A 25,933-nucleotide genomic window follows, 5' to 3' on the forward strand; every position below is an offset into this window, starting at 1 on the left:
TTATATAATGTATATATGTGTATATGTATATATATATATATATATATACTGTATATATACACACAAACCCAATTCCAAAAAAGTTGGGACACTGTACAAATTGTGAGTGAAAAAGGATTGTAAGTTTGCCCACTTACAAAGAAATGAAGGGTCTGCAATTTTCATCTTTTAACGTATAGAGACAGAATACCAACCAAAAAATCCAGAAATTTACACATTATATAAAGGTTAGAAATTGATTTGCATTTCAGTGAGTGAAATAAGTATTTGATCCCCAAGCAAAACATGACTTAGTACTTGGTGCAGAAACCCTTGTTGGCAAACACAGAGGTAAGACGTTTTTTTGTAGTTGGTAGGAGTTGTAGGAGGGATTTTGATCCAGTCCTCTTTACAGAATGAATGAATGAATGACACATTTATATGGGTCTCTCCTCAACCACCACCAGTGTGCAGCATCCACTTGGATGATGCCACAGCAGCCACAGGACAACGACGCCAGTGAGCTCACCACACACCAGCTACAGGTGGAGAGGAGAGAGTCATAGAGCCAATCAAGTGGTTGGGGATTATTAGGAGGCCATGATTGACAAAGGCCAGGGGGCAATTGGCCAGGACACCGAGGTTACACCCCTACTCTTTACGAGAAGTGCCATGGGATTTTTAATGACCACAGAGAGTCAGGGCCTCGGTTTAACGTCTCATCTGAAAGACACAGACCACAGGGTGAGCACCCCCTGCTGGCCTCACTAACACCTCTTCCAACAGCAACCTAGTTTTTCCCAGGAGGTCTCCCATCCAGGTACTGACCATGCTCAACCCTGCTTAGCTTCAGTGGGCAACCAGTCTTGGGCTGCAGGGTGATATGGCTGTGGCAGATCCTCTCTAAGTCCTTAAGGTTTCTTGGCTGTCGTTTGGCAACTCGAAGTTTCAACTCCCTCCACAGATTTTCTATAGGATTGAGGTTTGGAGACTGGCTAGGCCACTCCATGACCTTAATGTGCTTCTTTTTGAGCCACTCCTTTGTTGCCTTGGTGGTATGTTTCGGGTCATTGTCATGCTGGAAGACCCATCCATGACCCATCTTCAGTGTTCTGGCTGAGGAAAGGAGGTTCTCGTCTAAGATTTTACAGTACATGGCCCTGTCCATTTGCCACTCAATGCAGTGAAGTCATCCTGTACCCTTAGCAGAAAAACAGCCGTAAAGCATAATGTTTCCACCTCCGTGCTTGACTGTAGGATGGTGTTCTTGAGGTCATAGTGAGCATTTCTCTCCCTCCAAACACGGCGAGTCCAGTTAATGTCAAAGAGCTCAATTTTGGTCTCATCTGACCACACCACTTTCTCCCAAGCCTTCTCTGAATCATTTAGATGTTCTTTGGCAAACTTTAAACAGTCCTGTACATGTGCCTTCTTGAGCAGGGGGACCTTGGGGGCACTGCTGGATTTCAGTCCATTGCGGCGTAGTGTGTTACTAATGTTTTGCTTGGTGACTGTGGTCCCAACTGCCTTAAGATCATTAACAAGCTCCTCCCGTGTAGTTGGGGGCTGATCCCTCACCTTTCTCATGATCATCCTTACCCCATGAGGCAAGATCTTGCACGGAGCTCCAGACCGAGGCCGATTGATGGTTGTTTTGTATTTCTTCCATTTCCGAAAAATCGCACCATCAGTTGTCTCATTCTCTCCAAGCTTCTTGCTGGTGGTCTTGTTGCCCATTTAAGCCTTGTGCAGATCTACAATCTTGTCTCTGACATCCTTTGACAGCTCTTTGGTCTTGCCCATGGTGGTGGGAGAGGTTGGAATGGAAGATACAGATTGTGTGGACAGGTGTCTTATACACCTAACGAGCTAGCATTAGGAGTAACTTCTTAAAGTGACAGGACTAATCTGTGTTCCACATGGGCATATAACCAATCTGTGGGAGCCAGAATTCTTGCTGGTTCCAAATACTTATTTGACTCACTGAAATGCAAATCAATTTCTAACCTTTATATAAAGTGTTTTTTCTGGATTTTTTGGTTGATATTCTGTGTCTATCCGTTAAAATAAACCTACCATAAAAATTACAGACCCTTAATTTTTTTGTAAGTGGGTAAACTTACAAAATCAGCAGGGGATCAAATAAATATTTTCCCCACTGTATATATATATATCAGCCGATATTGGATATTTATCACCCTATTTTTACATTTAGACTACCTTTGTCATCGTCAAATGCTCACTAGTCATTTATTAGCACTATTAAATGCACCCATTTGTAACAAAGAAATATTCGATTTCTGATTAATGTTTCTGATTTATATTATTTTTCTGTTAATTTTTTTATGTACACAGGGTTATAAAAAGAATGCCACCACATTTCATACTGTGTATGGTTGTGTATGGCCAATAAAATTAGATTTTGAATATTATGATTTTGTGATGCCTACATTTTACATAAAATTGAAAAAAATAATAATAATAATTTCAAGCAACATTTGATGATATATAACAGAACTTTTTAATTATTACAAAGACAAGCAAAATTATGCCACAAAGGATTTTGTCTTTCCTAGGGCACCAACATATTCTATTTCTTATTTGTTATATTTTTTATGATGTTTTTCTATTTCTTATCTGTTTTTTTTAATGATGTTTTATGTTCTTATCTTTTGTGTTCATTTTATTTATTTATTTTATTGTGTACAGTTATAAAAAAATTCCATTGACTACATGTCGTACTGCGTATGTGTGTGTGAGTGTGACCAGTAAAATTTAAGTGATGCCTAAATTTACTTAGTAAATACTTTTAGTTTTTAGTGTTATATTTTTAATTTAAACTAAATAGTACAGAATTTTTATATCAGTTCTAATACACACACACACACAAATGTGTGTGTATATATATATATATATATATATATATACACACAGTGCCTTGCGAAAGTATTTATACCCCATTCATTTTTCCATTTTGTTATGTTGCTGCCTTATGTTAAACTGCTTTAAATTACTTTTTTTCCACATCAATCTACACTCCATACACCATACTGACAAAGCAAAAACAGAATTGTCACAACTTCGTAAATGTATTCAAAATAAAAAAATTGAAATAAGTACATTGCATAAGTATTCATACCCTTAACTAAATATTTAGCTGAAGCACCTTTACAGTCTCAAGTCTTTTTTGTTTAATGCGACAAACTTTGATCATCATCATTTGGCAATTATCTGCCATTCTTCTCCTCACCTCTTCACCTCTCAAGCTCTGTCAGGTTGGATGGGCTCTTCAGGTACTCTTCAGGTGATGAGCAGTGCCTGGTTTCCTTCAAACATGATGCTTGGAATTGAGGTTCATCAGACCAGAGACTCTTGTTTCTCAGAGTCTGAGAGTCCTTTAGGTGTTTTTATGCTAAATCCAAGTGTGTTTTCATGGGTCTTCACTGAGGAGAAGATTGAGTCTGGCCACTCCGACATAAAGCCCAGATCGGTGGAGTGTTGCAGTGATATTTGTCCTTCTCTAGATTTCTCCCATCTGCACATATGATCATGGAGCTCAACTATCATGGTCTTGGTCACCACTCTAACCAAGACCCTTTTCCATCAATTGCTCAGTTTGGCCAGGAAGACAGCTCTAGGAAGAGTCCTGTTGTTTCAAACTTCTTCCATTAAGGGTAACAGAGACTACATGCTTCTGTGACCCTTCAATGAAGCAGATTTTTTAAATCTGAAATCTTCCACAGATGTGTGGCTTGACACAAACCTGTTTCTGAGCTCTACAGGCAGTTCTTTTGACCTCAGGGCTTGGTTTTTGCTCTGATATGCATTATCAGCTGTTAGACCTTTTATTAAGATGTGTGTGCCTTTCCAAATCATACCCATTCAATTGAATTTGCCACAGGTTAACTTCACTCGAAGTGTAGTAACATCTACAAGCAATTTGAATGCTCCTGAGCTAAATTTCAACTGTCCCAGAATCATTTAAGTTTTTTATTTTGAATAAATTTGCAAAGATGTTAAAAAACGTTTTTTTGCTTTACCATTATGGTGTATGGAGCGTAGATTGATGTGGGAAAAAGGTAATTTAAAGCAGTTCAACATAAGGCAGCAACAAAATGTTTAGGGGTATGAATATTTTTGCAAGGCACTGTGTATATATATAAAAATATAAATTCAAACTTAATTTGATGATACATATACTAACTAATTCTTACAAAGACAACCACATTATGCCATAGAGAATGTTGTCACCGACTGGTGATGGACTGTTCCTTGCCCTCTCCTGGCACTAAGAAATTTGTGCCACGAAACTCATAATTAAGGGTGGCCTGATTCTATCAGTCATAGACAAGTTTATTATGTGGCACTGGTACCTGACAGCTTCAGTGACGTTGTTGGACGTGTGTCCTGACAGCGCGTCGTGGAGGTTACGGATGAAATAGTCCCTGTACTCCTCCGGCAGAGCCATGAATGTGCCTCCCATCACAATGAACTCCACTTTATCCACACTGTGACCCAGCTGCTTAAGCTAGATGTGCAAACACAGCAGCATAATGACATTAACACCATCTAATGAGTGGAAAAGATGAGAGGATCATCAACGTTGCAGATGTACACTGTAAAATCAAAACCATTAAGTAGCTTATGATCCCTTATGATTTTAACTGTATGCCAAAAAGGCTGCTTATGAATATGAACAGTGAAGATGACTCACCTGTTCTACTCGGTGCCTAGTCTGGAGGTAGGGATCGTATCGTGCACGGATGGCTCTCATTGACGTAGGCTGGGTAAGAGGATGAATAGACAATCAAAATGAAGTGTATGGCACAACATCAGTGCAAAACTGATCATAAAAACATGTATGATAGCATTGCAGTGGGACACAGAAGGATAATTACCTCATATCCAGTGTAAGACTGTGTGGAATATTCAAAATCTGAGTCCGGACCCCCAGGGCAGTAGCTGTTAGAGCAAATGAAAACAAATACACACTACAATACACACTACATCTACATCAAAACTGAGACCAGATTTATCATTATATTTTGCTCATAAAAGCTTTTCCACCAGCTAACAACACAATGCTAACTGCTTGAACCAGATGCAGGTCCACATGGAATATGTACTGTAAAAAAGGTTTATGCCGTTCTATAGTATCAATCGCTTGTGTTGTAGAATTTCTCATTTAAAAGCATGGGCTGAATGAATAAATGTACACTACTGTTCAAAAGTTTAGGGTCGACAAGAATTTTTTATGTCTTTGAAAGAAGTCTCTTATGTTAATAAGAACAGCTTTTCTTTGATCAAACATACAGTAAAACAGTAATAGCGGGAAATATTACTACGATTTAAAATGTTCTCTATTAAAATACAAATGTAATTTATTTATGATAGCAAAGCTCCAGTTTTCAGTGTCACATGATCTTTCAGAAATCATTCTAATATGCTGATTTGGTGCTAAAGAAACATTTGTTAATATTGTAAGAGGTGAAAACAGTTGGGTTAATAAACTTTTGAACGGTAATGTAACAGAAATACAAGGACACATTTTTTCAGTCATACTCACACACAGATGTTGCCTGTGAAACTGATGTGTGGGCAGCGATGAGGCTTGCACATCACAGCGACAACTGCAATCTACAAAGAAATATAAAATCTAAGTTTGTGCAGCAGTTTCATTTCTACATTATGATATTTTTACGCCACCCCCAATACAAATAGCAAAGGGCCAACAAGCCATGCTTACCCCACTGGCAGTACGGATGGGTTTGGCTTTAAGTTTGGGCACCAAGGCTCTTCGGTAGTGAGGCGGCACTGCAGCAATGATGTCCACCAGCCGTGGCTGTGCAGAGAGACCATATTTGGCTGATGTCTTCGTCTTGACTCTATAAAAGCACCAGCTCTCTTAGTATACCATTTTCCAGTGAGAAAAAACAGTTCCAATTGTGTTTCTGAAACTTAAAAATGCACTGACTTGTTAAGGTTAATATCTCTTCCCTGTTCATGGGCCTCAACCAACTGCTTGATGACATCTGCAATTGTCATCATCATCAGTTCTGCACGGCTCAAGTCACCTGATGAGGACACAGACAGATAATGTAAGAGAAAAACTAACTTCTATGCATACTCTTTCTCAGCAGAAAGCAGGTTTCAGACACCTGTCCCTACTGTTAACTAGTTACTCTGGATGCACTGACAGCTTTGATTGTTCCAACTTTTTATCATAAACTTACATCTAACCCAAAATGCTTTCCAAACATATATAATGACAGATACTTTTGTTTGGAAGTAATAAGAAAACATTAGTAGTTAACTTCCAAATTAATGCTTCCTTAACGAAACATCCAAAAAACAAATAAAAAAAGTATTCATTCACATGACTTTGTTAACTTTTTGTCACATTGTCATTTTAACAGTGACGAACATTTACGAAACTGCTTGTGTTAAATAAAAATAAAATATAAAATTCCCTTACATATGATGTTAAAACATACAATACCCAAGACTTAGTAGATTAGACATTACATCACGCAACTAACAGAACACGTACTGTATAAAATTAACAGTAAATACTTACTCTTCTTTTTAGGTTTTCCCATCTTGGAAACAAGCTACAAATAATCCAGAACTCGTATATGATAAACACTCAAACTTGTTGTTAGTTATATCGTCAAGCTACGGATAAAAATGTCAACATCAGCGAACATGCAGCACTCTTCCGTAAAGCGACTGCTGTGTCGTAAAGCAACACATGTAGTACGATTGTCGTAAAGTTGTAACGCACTTTGCAACAGCAGTTCTGAAGTACACACTGGAGGACCTCTAGTGTTCAGAGAGTCTTTAGACAATCTGTAGTAGAGACATTTGGTCTCATAGGCCTATTGTCTAATAAATATCCCACATACTTGGTGATATAGAAATTATATTGTAAGAAAAATATCGTTAGAGATTGTTATGAGCACCAAGGGATATTGTAATAGAGTAACCACACCGTAAAGTATCGTGAATGTTTCAAAATTGCATCAACTAGGCTTAGGCTAGTGTGTATGCCTCGACTGATATCTGATTCTCCAACATGTACTGCAATTATAATAATAGCTATGCAGTATTTTGAAGCTATATTTATCCCATTCATATCTGACTACTGTAGTAACTCGCTATATTTAGGGTGATAGGGATTTGCTTCTACAGCTGTGCAACACTAAACTGAAAATTCTAATTGTATCATATTAAGACCACTATTATGCATTGCACATTTTTAGCATGCAAGCAATAATAATAATAATCTATCTATCTATTTATCTATTTATCTATCTATCTATCTATCTATCTATCTATCTATCTATCTATCTATCTATCTATCTTTCTATCTATCTATCTAAGAGTTGCGAGTAGACTATAGGTCGCATTACAGTCCATATAGTGCCATGAAAAATGGGAAGTTGAGCATGAATTACTAAATGCAACCTCTGTTAAGTAATTCTTGGCAGTATGTCAAATAGGGAAAAAAACACTTCTTGAGCTTGTGTACATTTGGGTGTGTCCGTCTGAAACGAGGAGGAACCGCAGGCAAATACCCTAGTAATGTTAGTCCCTCCTTCTCAGCTCAGCTCGGACGAAAGTCTACACTTTAAACCTGATACAGTGTTGAGTTTCTAGCCATAGTGGCAATAAAAGTATGATTACTCTAGTCTAGCACAGTGGAGCAAGACGTCAAGGGAGGGTCTGTTTTCTCCAGTGCCAGGCAACATCTGCTGCTGTTCTTCCGCAGTTTCCCTGCAATCTCAAGGATCCCGCGTGCGGTAAAAAAAAAAAAAAAATATATATATATATATATATATAAATACACCGTACGTCGCACTTCATCATGCATCAGCTTATAAGGAAATTCGTGTTCACCGAATCTCATTGTTTGGAGGAGGACAACACGAAAACTTTCGCGGAGTTGTTTGAGAAGTTAGACGCTAATAAAGATGGGAAAGTGGATGTTTCTGAGCTCAAGACGGGCCTGGCTGCTATGGGCTTCACTGTGGGGAAAGGAGAAGCGCAGGTAATTCCAGTTCCCTGCCTCACTGTGTTTCTGTCGTTGACTCACTAGTAGATCTGGGTATTAAGTGCAATATAAACCGCATAACCCAATAAACCACGTTGACAAGCTGTTGGGTTCCGATATTGTTCGCATGCTAGGGAAATTTAGTACTAAGAAAAATCCACCATTTTGTTCGATGTAATATTGCAGATAATAATGCATGCTTCTAAGCTAAACCTTATAGTAAAATACTATAAATAGTAGTTCAAAGATGTGACGGGGAAATTATGCATTTAGTGCCAACCCACAACCTCTTCCTCCTCCTCTAGTAATATTTAAGTAACTTAGGAGTGTATATATATAATCATGCTTTTTACGTTTATTGCACATAGAAATAATCACCTAATTTTGACTTCAGGAAATAACAGATCTGCCGCCCTCAACATTCCCCCAGCTGTCCTTTCTTTCAGATAGGGCTTTCCAATCACATATAGGTAATGCCATTTCCTGTCTTTTGCAAGGAAGTGCACTTCAAGCAGAAGGGTGTGTAAAGACACTTCTAATACTGCTCATGCTCATATAAAACCTACATTCCATTATCCGTTGGCATTCCTTACCCCTGAGACAGATGATATAACCACACCTCGCCTAAGCAAATGAGACTCACTATCAGTAAGACAATGAGTGTGCCTGCAAACTCATCAGGTTACACGGATGCATTATAATGATTTTCTTATGTCCATGCTGATTTTGGAGAGACATTTGCATGTCGAATTGTTTTATAGATTTGTATTACCTACATTTCTGCATTGTAGAAGTGTGAATTGCATCTAAATGACAACACTGGGTGGCAGTGTTTTTAAAACCTACAGTGATGTCAGAACAAACTGTGCTGGTTTGTCTGACTGTTTGAATATGAAATGAGGGCTAAAGGGCTTTTTCTTAAATCTAGCATAAGGTTGAGATTTTTTTGTTTCCAGAGAATCTGTACGATGTGCAAAAATATTAATGTTTATATTTAGGTTCAGTACTCAGTGATGCACACCTCATAGACTGTGTTTGTTTCTCTCTTACAGAAAATGTTTGCCTCTGGAGACGCTGATAAGGATGAAGGGCTGGACTTTGAGGAGTTTTCAAAGTATCTGAAAGAACACGAGAAAAAACTCAGACTGACCTTCAAGAGTCTGGACAAAAATCAGGATGGTAAGATTGAAGTATACTGTATGTTTTTTGCTCTCCTTTTTTCAGGACTAACCGTTTTAACCATTAAATTCATAGGATCTTTTGTTCCCTAAAACCACTCTATGTTAAAGCATCAAAGCATTATAGACAACAACATGAAACGATGTATATTGTGAAAGGCGCTATATAAATGAGTTTGACCTAAAGTCTTACATCCAGTAATGTAAAGTCTTACTTACATCCACTAATCATGCTAATTTAGAGTCAAACGGAAACACTTGTCATTGCACCTTCTGCTTTTGTTGATCACCAAATAAACATTTATTAACAACATTAATTGCATATGCAGGTCGCATCGATGCCAAAGAGATCCAGCAGTCACTTAAAGACTTAGGCTTAAACTTGACAGATCGAGATGCAGAGACGATCCTCCACAGGTACTCCTAAGGCCTGCTCACACCAAGAATGAAAAATTGAAGTCTATTCAGACCACGGTCAAAACCCATCCAAGTCTTCATTTCATTTATAGCAAAGCAGCCAATAACTGACTGGACAATAAAGATTACACTCACTTAAATGCAAAATATTACACACCTGATACAAATTTCACTTGCTTTAATGTAGTGATGAAGTCATAGTGTTAACTTGTAAATAGGCCTTTAAAGGGGTGGTTCATTGTGATTTTGCTTTTTTAATGTTAGTGTGTAATGTTGCTGTTTGAGCATAAACAACATCTGCAAAGTTACGAAGCTGAAAGTTCAATGCAAACGGAGATATCGTCTTTTAACATTCTGGCAGTTTAATGCCTACAAAAACGGCTGGTAGGGACTACAACAAGTTACTTCCCGGGTTTGTGATGTAATAAACCCTGCCCTCGGAAAAAGGCAGCAAAGGGGGCGAGGCCATGCTGCGCTGCTTTAGAGAAGAGGATGAGAAAACTAGAGGTGCACGTAAAAATCTATTCATATATGAATCGCGATTCTGTCTTCTAACGATTCTAATGGATTCACAAGTTTCAAAATCAATGTTCTAAAGCGGCGGTTCTTAATACTGTTCCTCACGTTCCCCTGCTCTGCACATGCTCTGCATCTCTCTCTCTCTCTCTCTCTCCCCCCCCATTCAGCTCAGCCCGGACAATGAACTGTTCCAGTTATACACTTATTTTCACATAGCTATGAGAAGCGTTAAACATGGACACGCATGCAGTTGCCGTACTGTATTAAAGTTTTAATAAAATAATGTTTTTAAAAAACATAGGCCTACCATTAAAAGCCGTGCTTGCACAGGTTCTGCACGATCATCTTCAATAATATCCTCTGCTTCTCAATCGGGCTCAAACTGATAAGCGATATTAACCATGCCGTTGTTTACAATATAACCGGAGCACATGCGCTGAGGTGAGGGGCGGGACGTTTAGCGCACTAGAGGCGGTTTAGCCAATCACAACACACTGGGCTAGCTAACCAATCAGAGCCCATCGCCTATTTCTGAGGGCGGGGCTTCATAAAAACAGGAAAAGATCAGCCCGTTTCACAGAGAAAGGACAGAGCTGTGTGGAATAAAGGTAAATTATGTGAAAAATAATGTTTTTGTTTTTTTAAACGAAGCATTAACACATGTTAGACTGCACCCCATAAATACAATCAAGCCTAGAAAAAAAACACTGAACCACCCCTTTAATCATTTATGCACATTTGTGTTGTCAGTAATTAGAGAAGTACACAATATGCTTGTATAAATTCTTTGCTTATGAAATACTAATCTAATTAGTTCTTTGATAAAGTATTGCAGAGAAGGGCAGTTTCTTGGAAAATTCTATAGTTATGCAAGAAATGATTAGTAGTGGTTTGATATGGGATAGAAGTGTCACAGCAATAGGCTTAGTATTTTTATATTTATTTACATATATGTACTCATATACTGTATTACATAACGAAAAAAACATTCAATATAGCCTTTCCTGTTCAGCTGACAATTTTTTTAGATTTACCCATTAGGCTCTAGTATAACTTTATCACATAGGACATTGTAATCCATATTCACATGTCTTATCTAATTTGACCCTTTGTCCTCCAGTATTGATGCGGATGGAACTATGACTGTGGATTGGAATGAATGGAGGGAGCATTTCCTCTTCAACCCAGCAGATAACCTTCAGGAAATCATACGCTACTGGAAACACTCAACTGTGAGTTCCACACAATCATTATATCACATATTGCATGCATTACCATATGATTTGAATCAGGTATCAGTTACAATGATCACTAGATGCTATGATGACGGCTCTGCTTAGTGTAGTCAAGCGGTCACATGTCATCAGCTCGGTCAGACGCCCATTCAGTTGTCTAGTCAACCACACAGTTCGGTAGCCCTGTAATCAGCTTGGCCAACCATTTATATCCCTCTGTCAGTGGGGAGTATTGGGGGATCATGGGAAAAGTGTCGAGACCAGGAAGGATAAGGAGTCTCTTAACTGATTAAGTGTCAAGAGTTAACGAAAGTGACTTGCACGCACACATTTACGCTATATGCATAAGGACATATTATATACTTTTTTAAGTAAAGCTCATTATAAATACTACTGATTACCTCTAACACAAACCAAAGCCCTATATTTACTATTTAGAATTAAAATAATACAATGTTTGTGGTTGTCCGCATCTTTTATCTAAAGTCTTTTCAGGGTAACTTAAATTTTATACTTAAAATAAGCCAGTCACTGGGTGATTTTCTGATTTTTGAGCAGTGCAAGTTCGGCTTGAGTCATCTCAGCCAATTGCAGAGAAGCTAATTTAAGACCGTCCTGTACTGGGATTAGCCCTGAATGCGCTCGTCATCTGACTGCTGCACTGATGGAAGCTCAGTGAGGTTGGGCAAAGAAGAAGAAGTGATATTGTGAGGAGAGCAGGTGAAGCGGTAGGTCTTCATTGCAGTTATCAGCGTCCACGGCTGGTGTCAGACGGGCTGGCAGCACAGTATAAGAATGGCTTTGCTGCAGGGGCACAAGAGAGAATGGCTCATCATTGATTTTGAGGATGAAGAGGCCGTATATGTGATGGATGTAGATATGGTAGGTCCTCTGATCTGCATTATTTCATGGAGGCCAAAGCTTTTTTGGCCCACTGAGCTATAGCCCCATCTTATGATAGAAAGATAGAAAGTAAAAATATGAAAATAGTTTGGTGGTAGAAATTCTATCTGCTATTAAGGTACATTTAATTTATAAATAGCTGAACTTCTAATTCAAATTACTCACAGTAAATGATGACAGAATATTCATTTTTGGGTGGTCTGTCCCTTTAATAAAATGCTGTGTAAGTCTGTGATGCAGTACTGATATATTACATAAGATGACAGTGTTGATGACATTAGGTTACACCAACTTGGATTAGGATCAAGGTTGTAATTAATTGTCCCTTACGAATTATACATTTTCAGGGAGTCAGTAGCTGTGCAGTGTGAAAGGTTAAAGGTCAGAGTTGGACATGCATTGAGGCCAGTGTACATCCTACTTACTACTGCAGCTTTCACATAGAAACTGTTATATTTCATACCTGTCTTCATATTTGCATATTATTTTCTCAAGATTTCAAACATTGGTTTGAGCCATAAAAATAAGTAATTTATTTGTCATTAAGTATGGTTTCGTAAGTTACTCCAGTCCGTACTATACTCGGTTAGTAACTAACTTTACCTCTGTTGTGTGCTAGGTGTTGGATATAGGTGACAGTCTGACTATTCCAGATGAGTTCACTGAGGAGGAAAAGACCACAGGCATCTGGTGGAAGCAGCTTGTTGCTGGGGGCATGGCAGGGGTGGTCTCTCGAACAGGAACTGCCCCCTTGGACAGAATGAAAGTCTTCATGCAGGTGCGGTTAAACCCAAATTTATACTTCAAAATGTTTTTCCTTATCAATATTTATGTGTTGTAAAATATGTACTCGCCCATAAAACAAGATACATTTATTTGAGAGTAAAATTATGTAATAAAATGTATATAAATGTATCTTGTTCTAAAAAATTTTTTTATGTAGGTTTATTGGAAAACAAGACAAAATACTTATAAAGAAACTGATTTTGCTGAAATAGTTAAAGCTGATTGCTTCAATAATTTATGAACAATTGAAATTTGAATTGGCTGATAAATAGTATAATGTATTTCATGTAATTAACATAATATCTACTTGAATGGCATAATGACAGTAAATCTATACTTTTATAGGTTCATTCCTCAAAATCCAACAAAATCAGTCTAATGGATGGGTTCAAGCAGATGATTAAAGAAGGGGGCGTGGCCTCTCTGTGGCGGGGTAATGGAGTCAATGTCATAAAAATCGCCCCAGAAACTGCAATCAAGTTTATGGCGTATGAGCAGGTGAGAAAATAGAAAGAGAATATTTCTAGCTTTCATCTTATATATCTAGTCTGATATGACCAGTGTGACACTTAGAAACCCACGTTACCAAGAAACCCGCAAACTCTGAAAACCACTTCTGCTTTTGTATTTTTCTTTGCAACAATCTTCCTTTTTATCTTTGAGCTATTATTTTTCCTGATAAAGCAAAAATAAGCAAAAAACTGATCATATTGGGTGAAATGTCAGTTACTCAATATTAACTTGTAGATTATGGATCTGTTTTACTGAATAACAACATGGCTGTGATTACACAAGCAGCGTGTCAATGAGAGCTATTTTAACAGCAGTCATTCACAAAACCCTGGACTAGTAATCCGGCGTGGAGGACAGAGGATAATTGCAAGGGAGAAGATTGCATTTCCTTTACCTAATGAAAAGAGAACAGATTGTTGTTAACCCATCCCAGTTTTGTTTGGATAAGCTTTTACATGTTAAATCAGTCTTGCATAATGTGTTTTGTGTTGTACTTTAACAGTATAAGAAGCTGCTGGCTAAAGACGGTGGGAAAATCCAGTCATATGAGAGGTTCATGGCTGGCTCTCTGGCCGGTGCGACCGCTCAAACAGCCATCTATCCCATGGAGGTTAGAAATGAGACCTATGGAGATGGATAATTCTGTATGATGTGTTTTGAAGAAAGAGTAGAGTTTTAATATATAGATGTCTACGTGAATTGGTGTATTATGCTTCCAACATTGCCCATTTAAAATGAACTGTAGCTCTCAGTGGCAGTATGACACATGGTGCACATTTTAAGGTAAATGATTATGATAGTATTTTTTTTTTTTTTGTAATTGTAGGTAATGAAGACCAGACTTACTCTGAGGAAGACTGGCCAGTATTCTCATGGAGATGGATAATTCTGTATGATGTGTTTTGAAGAAAGAGTAGAGTTTTAATATATAGATGTCTACGTGAATTGGTGTATTATGCTTCCAACATTGCCCATTTAAAATGAACTGTAGCTCTCAGTGGCAGTATGACACATGGTGCACATTTTAAGGTAAATGATTATGATAGTATTTTTATTTTTTTTTGTAATTGTAGGTAATGAAGACCAGACTTACTCTGAGGAAGACTGGCCAGTATTCTGGGATGTTTGACTGTGCCAAGAAGATTCTGAAGAAGGAGGGGGTGAAGGCCTTTTATAAAGGCTATGTGCCCAATATACTGGGAATTATTCCATATGCTGGAATAGATTTAGCAGTGTATGAGGTGAGTACAAACTCTGGAACACTGTGAAATACCTCAAGATTATAATGTTCGACTATATACCCAGTTTCTGAATATCATATCAGCTTCATATTTTCAGACTCTAGGCATTTTTCAGGTTTTTGACCTAATTAAAAATGCAGCAGATGTTTGCATATTTATGTGCAAGATAAATTTCTACCATTGGAATTATACTTTGCATTTCATATAAATCAAAATTTCTCAAAAACACAATTTTTAGGCATGTTTTCTGTGAGTATTAATAGAATGGGTAATCCTCATTGATGGGTGGTCCGTCCGTTAACTAAAAACTAAAACTGAGAAATTGTTTTCATTAAATGAAATAATGCTGAAGTTAAATAAAATACAAATATTAGATGAAAAACATTTTTAAAAAAAAGAGAAATGTTGCCTTGGCAACTAACTGAAATAAAACATGATGAGGTTGAAGTACTAAAGTGATTACTAAAAAGACTGAAATTAAAATTGAAATGAAACATGAATAGATGTAATTTTGACTCTTTCTCTCTCTAGACCCTGAAGAATGCCTGAAAAAAAAAAAAAGAGAAATGTTGCCTTGGCAACTAACTGAAATAAAACATGATGAGGTTGAAGTACTAAAGTGATTACTAAAAAGACTGAAATTAAAATAGAAATGAAACATGAATAGATGTAATTTTGACTCTTTCTCTCTCTAGACCCTGAAGAATGCCTGGTTGTCTCGCTATGCTAAAGACACTGCTAATCCAGGAGTGCTGGTTCTTCTCGGCTGTGGGACCATTTCTAGCACATGTGGCCAGCTGGCCAGTTACCCTCTCGCCCTGGTCCGCACACGCATGCAGGCCCAGGGTAAATATTCAGACCAGAATATGCACAGGATATGTCAATTTTGCACTGTGATTTGCCTAACATTTTCCTTTTATTCTCCCCAGCGTCTATGGAGGGATCGGAGCCGGTGTCCATGTCCAAGTTAGTGAAGAAGATCATGCAGAAAGAGGGCTTTTTCGGGCTTTACCGTGGGATCCTGCCCAACTTCATGAAAGTGATCCCAGCTGTCAGCATCAGCTATGTGGTGTATGAGTACATGAGGTCTGGATTAGGCATCTCAAAATGATCAATGTCTTGCATGTTTTTACACGCACAAAATGTTTACCACCTCTCTTTGAAAACACCCTCCATGATGGGACAAAACGTTTGTTCAGTAACCAAAGTGTTTAATATATCACCTCTGGGGAAAAAGCCATGATGGTATCTTGCATTGAGGTTGGGGCCCAACCTAATTCATGTTTACATTGATATATAATTGTACTTTGATATGTAATTAATACATCTCTAAAATATTCTACATTCATCCCTGACCAAATCAATGAAGCCATTGTGAGCCAATGCACTATAATGTTTTACAGGATCAGTCTCAGTTTTACAGATATATTGATAGACATGGAAATCTGCATTTTTGCATAAAGTAATTATACATAAATATACAGAATATACTTTTTTTAAGTGAATTAGGTTGGGCCGTAATCAAGTCTTTACATGCTGCAGTAAGTACTGTTTGTATATGTTCTGTGAAAAATGCTAAATACACACAGTAAAACAAGAACCAGAGAAACGATGCAAAATGGGATCCCACACTATGACATAAAGAGCAAAATGTGCCTTATTTCATTTGTTCGATCTCTGTGTGGGTTCCTTTCCATCTCTACTATACATTGGAAAATTTAATTTGAACTTATGTTGCCTTTATCCCCAAAGTTTGCTTAGTTTAGAAACTCTTGTTTATATTAAAGGTTGTATTTTAATACTGTGTGTTGTGATGTCTCATTGCACATTTGTTTAAGAAATTAATACTTTTATTTAGCAAGGATCCATTAAATTGATCAAAAGTGAGAGTAAAGACATTAAAAATGTTACAAATGATTTCTATTTCAAATAAATGCAGTTCTAATGAATTTTCTATTCATCAAAGTATCCTGAAAAAAATATCACGGTTTCCATAAAAACAGCACAACTGTTTCCAAAATTGTTAATAACAAATGTTTCTTGAGCACCAAATCAGCATATTAGAATGATTTCTGAAGGATCATGTGAGACTGAAGACTAGAGAATGACTGCTGAAAATTCAGCTTTGCCACCACAGGAATTAAATACATTTTAAAATATATGAAAACAGTTATTTCAAGTTGTAATAGAATTTTATTTGAATATGTTGAAATAATGTAAAGTGGACAATGCGATAAGGTCAAAATGAATAGCCATCCCTTGTAATAGCGTGTAGCAAATGACAAAAAGATTAAAGACTTGGGAATAGTTAACTGAGCTGGCTTATTCAACTCTGACGCAAAAGCTGGATTTCTCAGTGCATGTTGACTGCGGTTGGATTCAATTAAATTTACGAAACGGCAAGCTGTTCTGAATAACTACTAAAGTACATTGTACTGGACAATACAGAGGAATTTTCTGAAATAGCTTTTGAGTATGTCGTTAGTGATGTGGCTAATATGCATGATGTATTAAGCATGACATAAGACTTAATGTGGAGTAACTGTATTGTGCCATCTGTTCGTATAAGACGTATTATTAAGACCAATGTGTTGGAGAAAATATCTTAAATATAAAAATCCAACACTTGGGACATTTGTATGAAGAGGTGAAAATATTCTTAGATTTTTGTGCCATTAAGACATAAATATTGTTAATATATTCAAGAAATAGAGACAAGAATACACGAGTCGTGTATGACCCCCTTTTTATTAAATTGTCCCTTTATTTTTTGAGTTCTCAGTGAGGGTCCCTCACTCAATTTACAAAGAGAAATTTAAAATCAAATTGCATTGCTACCAATATTTTGAACAAATTCAATTTCAAAATGACAAACCTCTGAGAAATGTTTGATTGTCATAGAACAATGAGTGCAAGGTTGACTTGAAATGACCCATGGCTCTCTTTTGTCATCATTACATGTGCATGCCTGACCTAATGACAGCAGCAAACAGGTGTCTCATAAACAAATACATTATATACAAAGCAAACAAAATGGCACCAGATCATTACACATATACAGCAGAAAATCCAGGGCTTCTTGCACTATTGTGGAATACTGAAATACTGCAAATGACAGCGTAATTCATGTGGTTCATGCAAGAGCAACAGGCTTTCAAAACCACATACAGTTAGAACATTAAAGCAATGCACATGTGTAGCATTATGACCAGTCTCTCACAATCTACAATTTGCTAAATTGTCTGCAATGTCTAACATGGTAATTATTTAACCCAGTAATGTTAACTCAGTAACTTGAGATCATTTTTTTATCTCATGGGAACCAGTTTACAGACATTGCAAGCCTATTATAAAAAACAAAAACAAACCAAGTAAAATAAAATAGATAAAAAATAAAAGAAAACAAAAAGTGAAAAAATAATAAATGAAAAATAAAAATGGTCCATCAGGAAAAGCTGATACAGCAAATAGAAATATAAAAAAAAAAAGTTTTTTTTTTTTTGGACCAAAACTAAACAGTAATCAAAAATACTCTCCAGTACAGGAAAATTATAAAACAGAAACAGGTTAAATAAAAACAGTAAAAAAATACATTAAAATAAAAAAATAATAAAAGAAAGAAAATTAAAGAGAAAAAAGGAAATTAAAGGAAAAAAGAAAAAAATTTACTTCAGGTTTAATAGAACAAAACACAGCAGAGGGTTAGTTAATTAAAAGCAATACACTCAAACTTTGGCAATAACACAAAACAAACAATCATGGCTCTTATATTCCAATTTCAAGACTATAGCAGGAGGCTTATTGAAATATTATTGCACCATCGGTCTTCAGTTCATCCTTGGGGTGACTTTCATTTACAGTGTAGCAGGTCTGGCTGGTAGCACACACAGTAGTATTATAATTGCACATTAATTGTGTTGCTGGTTCAATATAAACCCTAACACCAAACGCATGAGATGTTACTTTGGTTGGAGACATGATTGCTAATCCAAACATCTATAATACTAATCTAATCAAATGGAACTTTGAGAGCTTTTTGATGGTTCTTATATAATAAATAAAGCTAACTGATAGATCTAGAATGATAGATCTACACATGCTCCAGGACATCTAATGCATCTTAGGGTGAATTCATACAACTCTGATTCACTCAGAAAGAGGGAGAGACAGCAGCGCTCAGTCTGGAGTCTGTTCTGCAGGACACCTGTAGGAGACACTGTCTGTCACACCCCTGTGCCAGCCATGAAGCGGTCATTGATTTGTGCTGATCCTGAGCGTGAGGAGTCACGAAATTCCAACCAAGAGAGGAGGCATGCTGGAGGGAGGCTCCTGAGACCTCACCTGAACAAAGAGTGACAGCAAGAGTCATTCTTAGATGAGAAGCTTTCAATCATTCATTATTAACTGTGCCATTAGAGTAGATTATGCACAAACAAATAAACAAAAACTGGTTCTGTAGTTTCACTCCAAGCCAACTTAGCCAAGAGAGGGCAGCATACTCTGTAATGACTAAATTATTGTCAGGTCTGACTGTCTCAGTGTGTGCAATATTGCGCACAAAAATGGTAAGAGCTGACTGACATGATCAGTTCCCATCTGACCGGCTGGATTTCACTTTATTTTCCCAGAATGCCACAATAAACGCTTCTAAGGATGAACTAGAGTTTATATTACTGAAAGAGTTTTGTTAATGAGATACAGGCTCTATTCATACTGCAGGTGAAATCTTTTACATACTATTCAAAGTGCAAGTTACACTACTGTTTAAAGTTTGAGTTCAGTACAATGTTTTTTTAAGAAATTAAAAAACATTTTTTTTGTTAAATTGATCAAAAGTCACAGTAAAGACATTTATAATGTCACAAAAGATTTCTATTTCAAATGTTGTTCCTTTTCATTTTTGTTTCATTGACGAATTCTGAAAAAAATATGAAGCAGCACAACTGTTTTCAACATTAATAATAATACGAAATGTTTCAGCATATTTGAATGATGTCTGGAGTATCACGTGACACTAACGAATGACGTAACGGCTGCTGAAAATTTGCCATTATAGGAATAAATTACATTAGTTATAAAATATATTTAATTCATATATATATATATAAAAGAAATGAAAAATCATATTAAAATAGAAAAGTGTTATTACAGTTTTTACTGTATGAAAAAGAAGGTGGATGACACTTCATGCTGATGGTCAGACGTCTGGTTACGTGAGATTAGGTCAGACATGCATGTGTTGCTTGACAAGCACATACACATGTACCCAGAGCGCAGTACCTCTATCAGACCAGGAAGGAGTGGATGAGAACGAATAGAAAGATGAAGGGAGAGGGGTGCAGCCTAGAGAGGCAATCTTGAGTTCATTCTTCTGGAATAACTCAGAAGACATAGAAATACACAGGAGAAGTAAAATAACCCAGTGAGAAAGAAGATAAAGACTTTAATCGTCTGATGGATTCCTTTGGGTTTCCCTTGACGCTAAAGTCTATTCAGCTAAAAACTATTCTGAGACACTGAAAAGCCATTTGGGCTACACATATTTGGATGTGTAACCAGGGAAACTTGTTTTACAAATAGAAACATGCTTAAAGGGGTGGGCGATATTGCAAATATATCATATCACAATGTTTTTCAGAAAAATCAGGATTCACGATTTTATCACGAGTCTTTGTCAAGTTGGTTTTACTATTTTGCAAGTTGTCTGAGCAGTACAGCCAAACTAATTTCCCTATTTTAAAAACAAAGCCTTACAAGGTAACAAAATATAAAATAAAAAAAGAATGGCAGACCAAAGATAAAAATCATTATTTTAACTTTGTTTTAAAAAAACAACAAAGATACACATTACAAATACACATAATTGGCTATACAACTAAAACAAACAGTGCTTTATTTTTCAGGCACAGTAGGTGTATTTAGCAATAGCATTCAAGAAATTGAATGAACAAATATAAAACACTATATACACATTACTGTATAAATTATACATTGCTTCTTATTAAAGCAACTGTATTAAAGTTCTTCAGTCAAGAGCAGTGAGTGATTTTTCTCTTTAAAGCAATACTTCACCCAAAAATGAAAATTCTGTCATCATTTACTTGAACCTTAATGAGTTTCTTTCTTCTGTTGAACATAAAAGTTATTTTGAAGTATGTAAGTATGTGGGTAACTAAACAGTTGCTAGTCCCCAGTGACTTCCATAGTATTTTTTTCCTACTATCAAAGTCAATGTGGACCAGCAACTGTTTGGTTACCCACATTCTTAAGAATATTGTCTTTTGTGTTCAGCACAAGAAAGAAATTCATACAGGTTTGGGACAACATGAGAGTGAGTAAATAATGACAGAATTGTAATTATTGGTTGAACTATCCATTTAATGACAAACGGCAGCATATTTAGTACTATGTTGTTGCTTTAAGACCTGCAAGCATCTAATATAATACAGGCATGCATTCACTTTAGACATAACTAACTGTGTTTATTTGTAAAGCTCGTGTGTTTTTGACAGAATTAGCAAATTCAGATGTGAAAGATAACTTAGTCCAGTAATCAGATGCTGTTTGACAGGCTTTTTAGTGTACACGCTCAGAAAAGGCGCACGTCAGAACAGCGCGTGAATGAAAAGTTTAAATGGCAAGGCTTTAAAACACATGCAAATAATGTACTTTTGTGATTGCGAATAAGTGCAGTGTCCAGTGAGTGTAACTCTACCACTGAGTTAACATTTGATATGAATGTATATCGAGTTGTATTATTGAGACAGAGGCAACTGCAACTGATAGAATGTGAGCTGTAGCACGATACTACCCTTACGAAAAATAAGTTCATTCAAGTGGGCTATTAGTATACTTCTTTTAAACTAAAAATAGGAAAGTATACTTTTTGTCTACTTTTTATGTACTTGTCAGAAATGGGCTTTATGTGCTTCTCAGAAATATACTTAAAATGACATTTAAGTATACTTGACTTAACTATACTTGAAAAAATCTAAATCTATTTTAGCTATTATTGTGCTCCTAGAATCCGTGTTTTCATTGTTATACTGTAGGGGGCGCTAGTACACATCTTCTGTACAGAATTTCCAAAAAACACAAGTGAAGAAGAAACCGAAACAACAGATGCTTCCACATGTATTCTAACACGATCATCAGACATAAAACGGTGTACAAAAAATGCTACTACAAGTATTTAATTAGTAAACTATCAGTATACCTATAAGTTCACTTTTAGTATAGTTGCAGTACAAACTAAACATTTTGATGTAAACTAGTTGTGTACTCAAAGTTTACTACTGTTATACTTAAAGTATACTTAAAAGTATACTTTTATATACTAGAAAGTGGGCCAATTTAGTCCCAAGGAGTATTGAAATAGTACACTTACTAGTATACTACTAGTACACTGATATTTGTATACTTACTACATAAAGTATACTTAAAAATATACTTGAACTTTACTTAAGTATACTTACTAAAATAAACTTGAAGTATACTACTTTTTGGTAAGGGTATATTTCTTCAAAAGCAGATCGTGGAGACATTTTAATCATCTACGATCAAAAATTGGGATATCGCACACCTCTACATGCTTAAGGTTGTAAAAGAAATGCATGTATGAATGATAGAAAAGACTCACCTCTAGATTTGAGCGAGCTTGTTTCAACACATTTCGTGTTCTTGACACTGGATACAAATAAAAATAAAGTGAGGAGAAGAACAATAAACATGAACAAAGAGAAGAGAGAAACTCACATTGATTGACGATGAATTGCTCCATGTTGTCTTTAGTGCGACTGGAGGTCCTCAGATTCTCCATCGTGTCCCTGAGAAGCTGCTCTTGTTCAGACAACTTGCGCCTCAGTGTGACAACCTCTTTTTTCAAAGACTGCTCCTACACACACACATTTATAAGAAACCCTTTAGGATTACACCAATAACAGACATTCAAACTGATTTTATAAATGGTTAATTCCAGGGTTGGGGAGTAACGGAATACATGTAACGGCATTATGTAATCAGGATACAAAAATCTAGTAACTGTAATCCGTTACAGTTACATCACAAAACTAAGTATTCAGATTACAGTAACATTTAGTAAAAAGTGGGAATACTATCAGGATTACATTTGTTTAATTTAAAATTAAATAAATGAGTATTTTGACATAACGCTATATATTTAGCACTGCTTCATCATAGTTCCCTGCATGGGCATCAAATTTAGTCCCTAGCTTGGCCCGTGTCCGACAGCTTATCAGAATTACAGGTCCGAGCCCGTCTTTTCTTCCAGCTTATACTACTGTTTCAGCTATTAAAATAGTTAAGTTTTGTATGTAATGGCAAAGTGATTAGCCTATATTTCGTTTCGTTTTTTTATTAAGTTAATTTAGAAAAACATTTGGAGCATTTTTTGTTCGTTACAAGTTTTTGTTTTTTAAAGTAACGACCAAGCTGCCAGCGGCAAACAGTGAGCCTATTTTTTTTGATCAATTTAGCCTTCTCAAATCATCACGACTTGCCTAAAATAAAATCTATAGAAATATAACCGTTGTAATGGCAAAGTGATTAGCCTATATTTCGTTTCGTTTTTTTATTAAGTTAATTTAGAAAAACATTTGGAGCATTTTTTGTTCGTTACAAGTTTTTGTTTTTTAAAGTAACGACCAAGCTGCCAGCGGCAAACAGTGAGCCTATTTTTTTTGATCAATTTAGCCTTCTCAAATCATCACGACTTGCCTAAAATAAAATCTATAGAAATATAACCGTTCAAGCATATAACAATGTGTAAACGTTAAATGTGCACTATATCCAATAGTTTGTGCGGAGAGTGGAAGATAAAGCGCACTTTGCTGGACATAGAAGCGCCAGCGCTATCACTTGCATTTTTTCAGATACGCCATAATTTTTGCTCTTAAAAGTAAGAGTAATACATCATTCGGAACTGTAAAGTGTCTACTCTTATTTGTGTGCACTCACAATATCAACAAAACGCTGTGCTTTTATAAAATAAAGAAAACAAACATGATGTGCTTTCTGCCAGTGTTGGGGAAAGTTACTTTTAAAAGTAATGCATTACAATATTGCGTTACTCCATAAAAAAGTAACTAATTACGTTACTTAGTTACTTTTTATGGAAAGTAATGCGTTACGTTACTTTTGCGTTACTTTTTAAATCTGGACAGGGCTTGCTTGTTTGTTTTTAAAATACAAACGTTATATTTTTGGCAAATATATAAAAGCCTTTTCACACCAAAAGTGAAATGAATAAGCCTCAGGCTGAAGGGAAAGTAAATGTACATCCGTACAGTAGAATGCAGAAGAAGACATTTCAACACACTTCAGCAATAAAAAAAACACAAATGTTTGTCTAGAGTCATTTTTGCTTCTTAGTACGGTTGAACTGGATCATCGAAGGTCAGAAGCAAAGACACTGGTTAATAGAATGGGATTAAATACATAAAGGATATTTGTGTTGTTTAACATTTAATTATTGCAGATTTGCGTCATATTCTGAGTTGCATTACTTTTATTAATTTTGAGGAATACGGAATCTGTTTTTTATGAGTGAGATGAATTAATGCATATTCATATTTATTTTGAACTACAGTAACATCATCTGATTTCTCTCAACATGGGGACAGGAGAGCTGTCAATCAATAAATTGGAAACAAAAGTAACTTGCGTTACTTATTTGAAAAAGTAACTCAGATATTCTCTTGTAAATTATAAAGTAATGCGTTACTTTACTAGTTACTTGAAAAAAGTAATCTGATTACGTAACTCGCGTTACTTGTAATGCGTTACCCCCAACACTGCTTTCTGCCGTCTCGTCTTGAACAGGAGTGCTTCACAAAAATGAACAAACTCAGCGAATAGATGCCTCACAGACATGATAAATATATCTATAGAAAGCTTTAAATTACTGCTTAACGAAATAAAACAAATCGAAAAAACAAAAACTCTTTCATTATAATCATAATCAAAATCTGTAAAGATGCACTTCTCTCTAAAGGCGTGTCTAATGAGGAGATGGCGAGTCAGGATCGACAATTTCATCCTTGCGACACAGACTCAGAAAACACTAGTTTATTAGAAAATAATTCAAATATCTCCTTACTATTTCCCCCTGACACATTCATGGTAATTACTTTTGCTGGGGCTTTGCGGCAAGCTTTAGCCTATTGTGTGCACTTGAGCGCAGATCCCTTCAACTGCACTGACGGCACGCATGCTGCTGCAGCTGGACACTACACACAGTCGAGCCGCTCTTGACAGTCGCGGTAGCACGGTCTCGTGTTGTTTCCACCAGCGCAGCCATTTTTTTTTTTATCACTAATTGATGGACAACATTTGCAGGTACGAGTCCGACTAGCATGGAAATCATCATGTTAGCTAAAATTTTGTGTTTGTTAGTGATTTAAAATTCCATGGTGTGCATGACTGCAGTTGTAAGTTTTCTAGTGGAAAATGAGCCTGAATATGTAGAAATTAACATGAGTCCCCACACCCCAGATCAGTCAATGAAATAAAGAAAGATCATAGTATTTCACATGTATTTCGATACGTAGGCTTATTTTAAAATAGACTAATATGTATATGGTGTACATTTTTAATGTTGTGTAGGCTATAAACTATATTAATTTTTACTTGTACATGTTAAAGAAGTAATAATAATAATAATAAAGATAAAACTGTAATACTAAACTGTATAGCCACTACATGTCTGCATAGCCTTTTATATAAATATACAGGCTGTAGTATCTAGATGGTGAAACAAGACATGATTTTTAAGTTTCAGATAGTTTTTACTATAGTTTTATTAGTTTTAATTTTAAAGTCATAGTTAAATAAAAGTACTTAGATATTGCTTTTTTTTTACTCATTTACATATGTAATTTGAAGAAATCCAAAAGTAATCCGATTACATTACTTTTATATTGTGGTACTTGGATTACATTACTGAATACTTTTTTAATGAAGTAATTTGTAACTGTAACGGAATACATTTTAAAAGTAACCCTCCCAACCCTGTTTAATTCGTTCCTGGATTCCTTTTCTGTCACTGTGAATTTCTCTAACAGGTGCATGCAAAAGTGATGTCTCAAAGGA

General features: G+C 36.1%; 3 protein-coding genes across 3 annotated transcripts in view; 1 reads left to right on the top strand and 2 right to left on the bottom strand.

The window, feature by feature from the left end:
* elp3 (elongator acetyltransferase complex subunit 3) overlaps positions 1-6,745 on the bottom strand; it is a 26,746-nt gene extending 20,001 nt beyond the window's left edge. The window contains exons 1-7 of the mRNA XM_016290568.1: positions 6,557-6,745; positions 5,954-6,053; positions 5,726-5,864; positions 5,546-5,616; positions 4,878-4,941; positions 4,694-4,762; positions 4,353-4,507 (exon numbers count right to left, since the gene is read on the bottom strand). Coding sequence (XP_016146054.1) covers positions 4,353-4,507; positions 4,694-4,762; positions 4,878-4,941; positions 5,546-5,616; positions 5,726-5,864; positions 5,954-6,053; positions 6,557-6,578 — 620 coding nt within the window. The 5' untranslated portion in view covers positions 6,579-6,745. The remainder of the gene's footprint in view (positions 1-4,352; positions 4,508-4,693; positions 4,763-4,877; positions 4,942-5,545; positions 5,617-5,725; positions 5,865-5,953; positions 6,054-6,556) is intronic.
* Positions 6,746-7,473: 728 nt separating this feature from the next.
* LOC107599083 (calcium-binding mitochondrial carrier protein SCaMC-1-like) lies at positions 7,474-16,605 on the top strand. The gene is made up of 10 exons (XM_016290570.1): positions 7,474-8,029; positions 9,085-9,211; positions 9,540-9,627; positions 11,267-11,378; positions 12,904-13,062; positions 13,416-13,568; positions 14,086-14,193; positions 14,657-14,824; positions 15,520-15,670; positions 15,754-16,605. Exons 1-10 carry the CDS (start codon positions 7,847-7,849, stop codon positions 15,933-15,935), a joined length of 1,431 nt encoding a protein of 476 aa, XP_016146056.1. The 5' UTR covers positions 7,474-7,846; the 3' UTR covers positions 15,936-16,605.
* A 1,875-nt stretch (positions 16,606-18,480) lies between these two features.
* LOC107599085 (myomegalin-like) overlaps positions 18,481-25,933 on the bottom strand; it is a 42,842-nt gene continuing 35,389 nt past the window's right edge. The window contains exons 33-36 of the mRNA XM_016290572.1: positions 22,580-22,718; positions 22,464-22,510; positions 20,105-20,195; positions 18,481-19,165 (exon numbers count right to left, since the gene is read on the bottom strand). Coding sequence (XP_016146058.1) covers positions 18,975-19,165; positions 20,105-20,195; positions 22,464-22,510; positions 22,580-22,718 — 468 coding nt within the window. The 3' untranslated portion in view covers positions 18,481-18,974. The remainder of the gene's footprint in view (positions 19,166-20,104; positions 20,196-22,463; positions 22,511-22,579; positions 22,719-25,933) is intronic.

The sequence above is a fragment of the Sinocyclocheilus grahami genome, unplaced genomic scaffold (assembly GCF_001515645.1).
Source record: "Sinocyclocheilus grahami isolate Dianchi unplaced genomic scaffold, SAMN03320097.WGS_v1.1 scaffold260.1, whole genome shotgun sequence".
In the NCBI taxonomy this organism is placed as follows: Eukaryota; Metazoa; Chordata; class Actinopteri; order Cypriniformes; family Cyprinidae; genus Sinocyclocheilus; species Sinocyclocheilus grahami.

Excerpts from the sequence above, each read along its gene's own strand:
- LOC107599083 (XM_016290570.1), top strand. The coding sequence starts at position 7,847 with ATGCATCAGCTTATAAGGAAATTCGTGTTCACCGAATCTCATTGTTTG. Across the intron at positions 11,379-12,903 it reads GCTACTGGAAACACTCAACT|GTGTTGGATATAGGTGACAG; the intron begins GTGAGTTCCACA and ends GTTGTGTGCTAG. Across the intron at positions 14,194-14,656 it reads CAGCCATCTATCCCATGGAG|GTAATGAAGACCAGACTTAC; the intron begins GTTAGAAATGAG and ends TTGTAATTGTAG.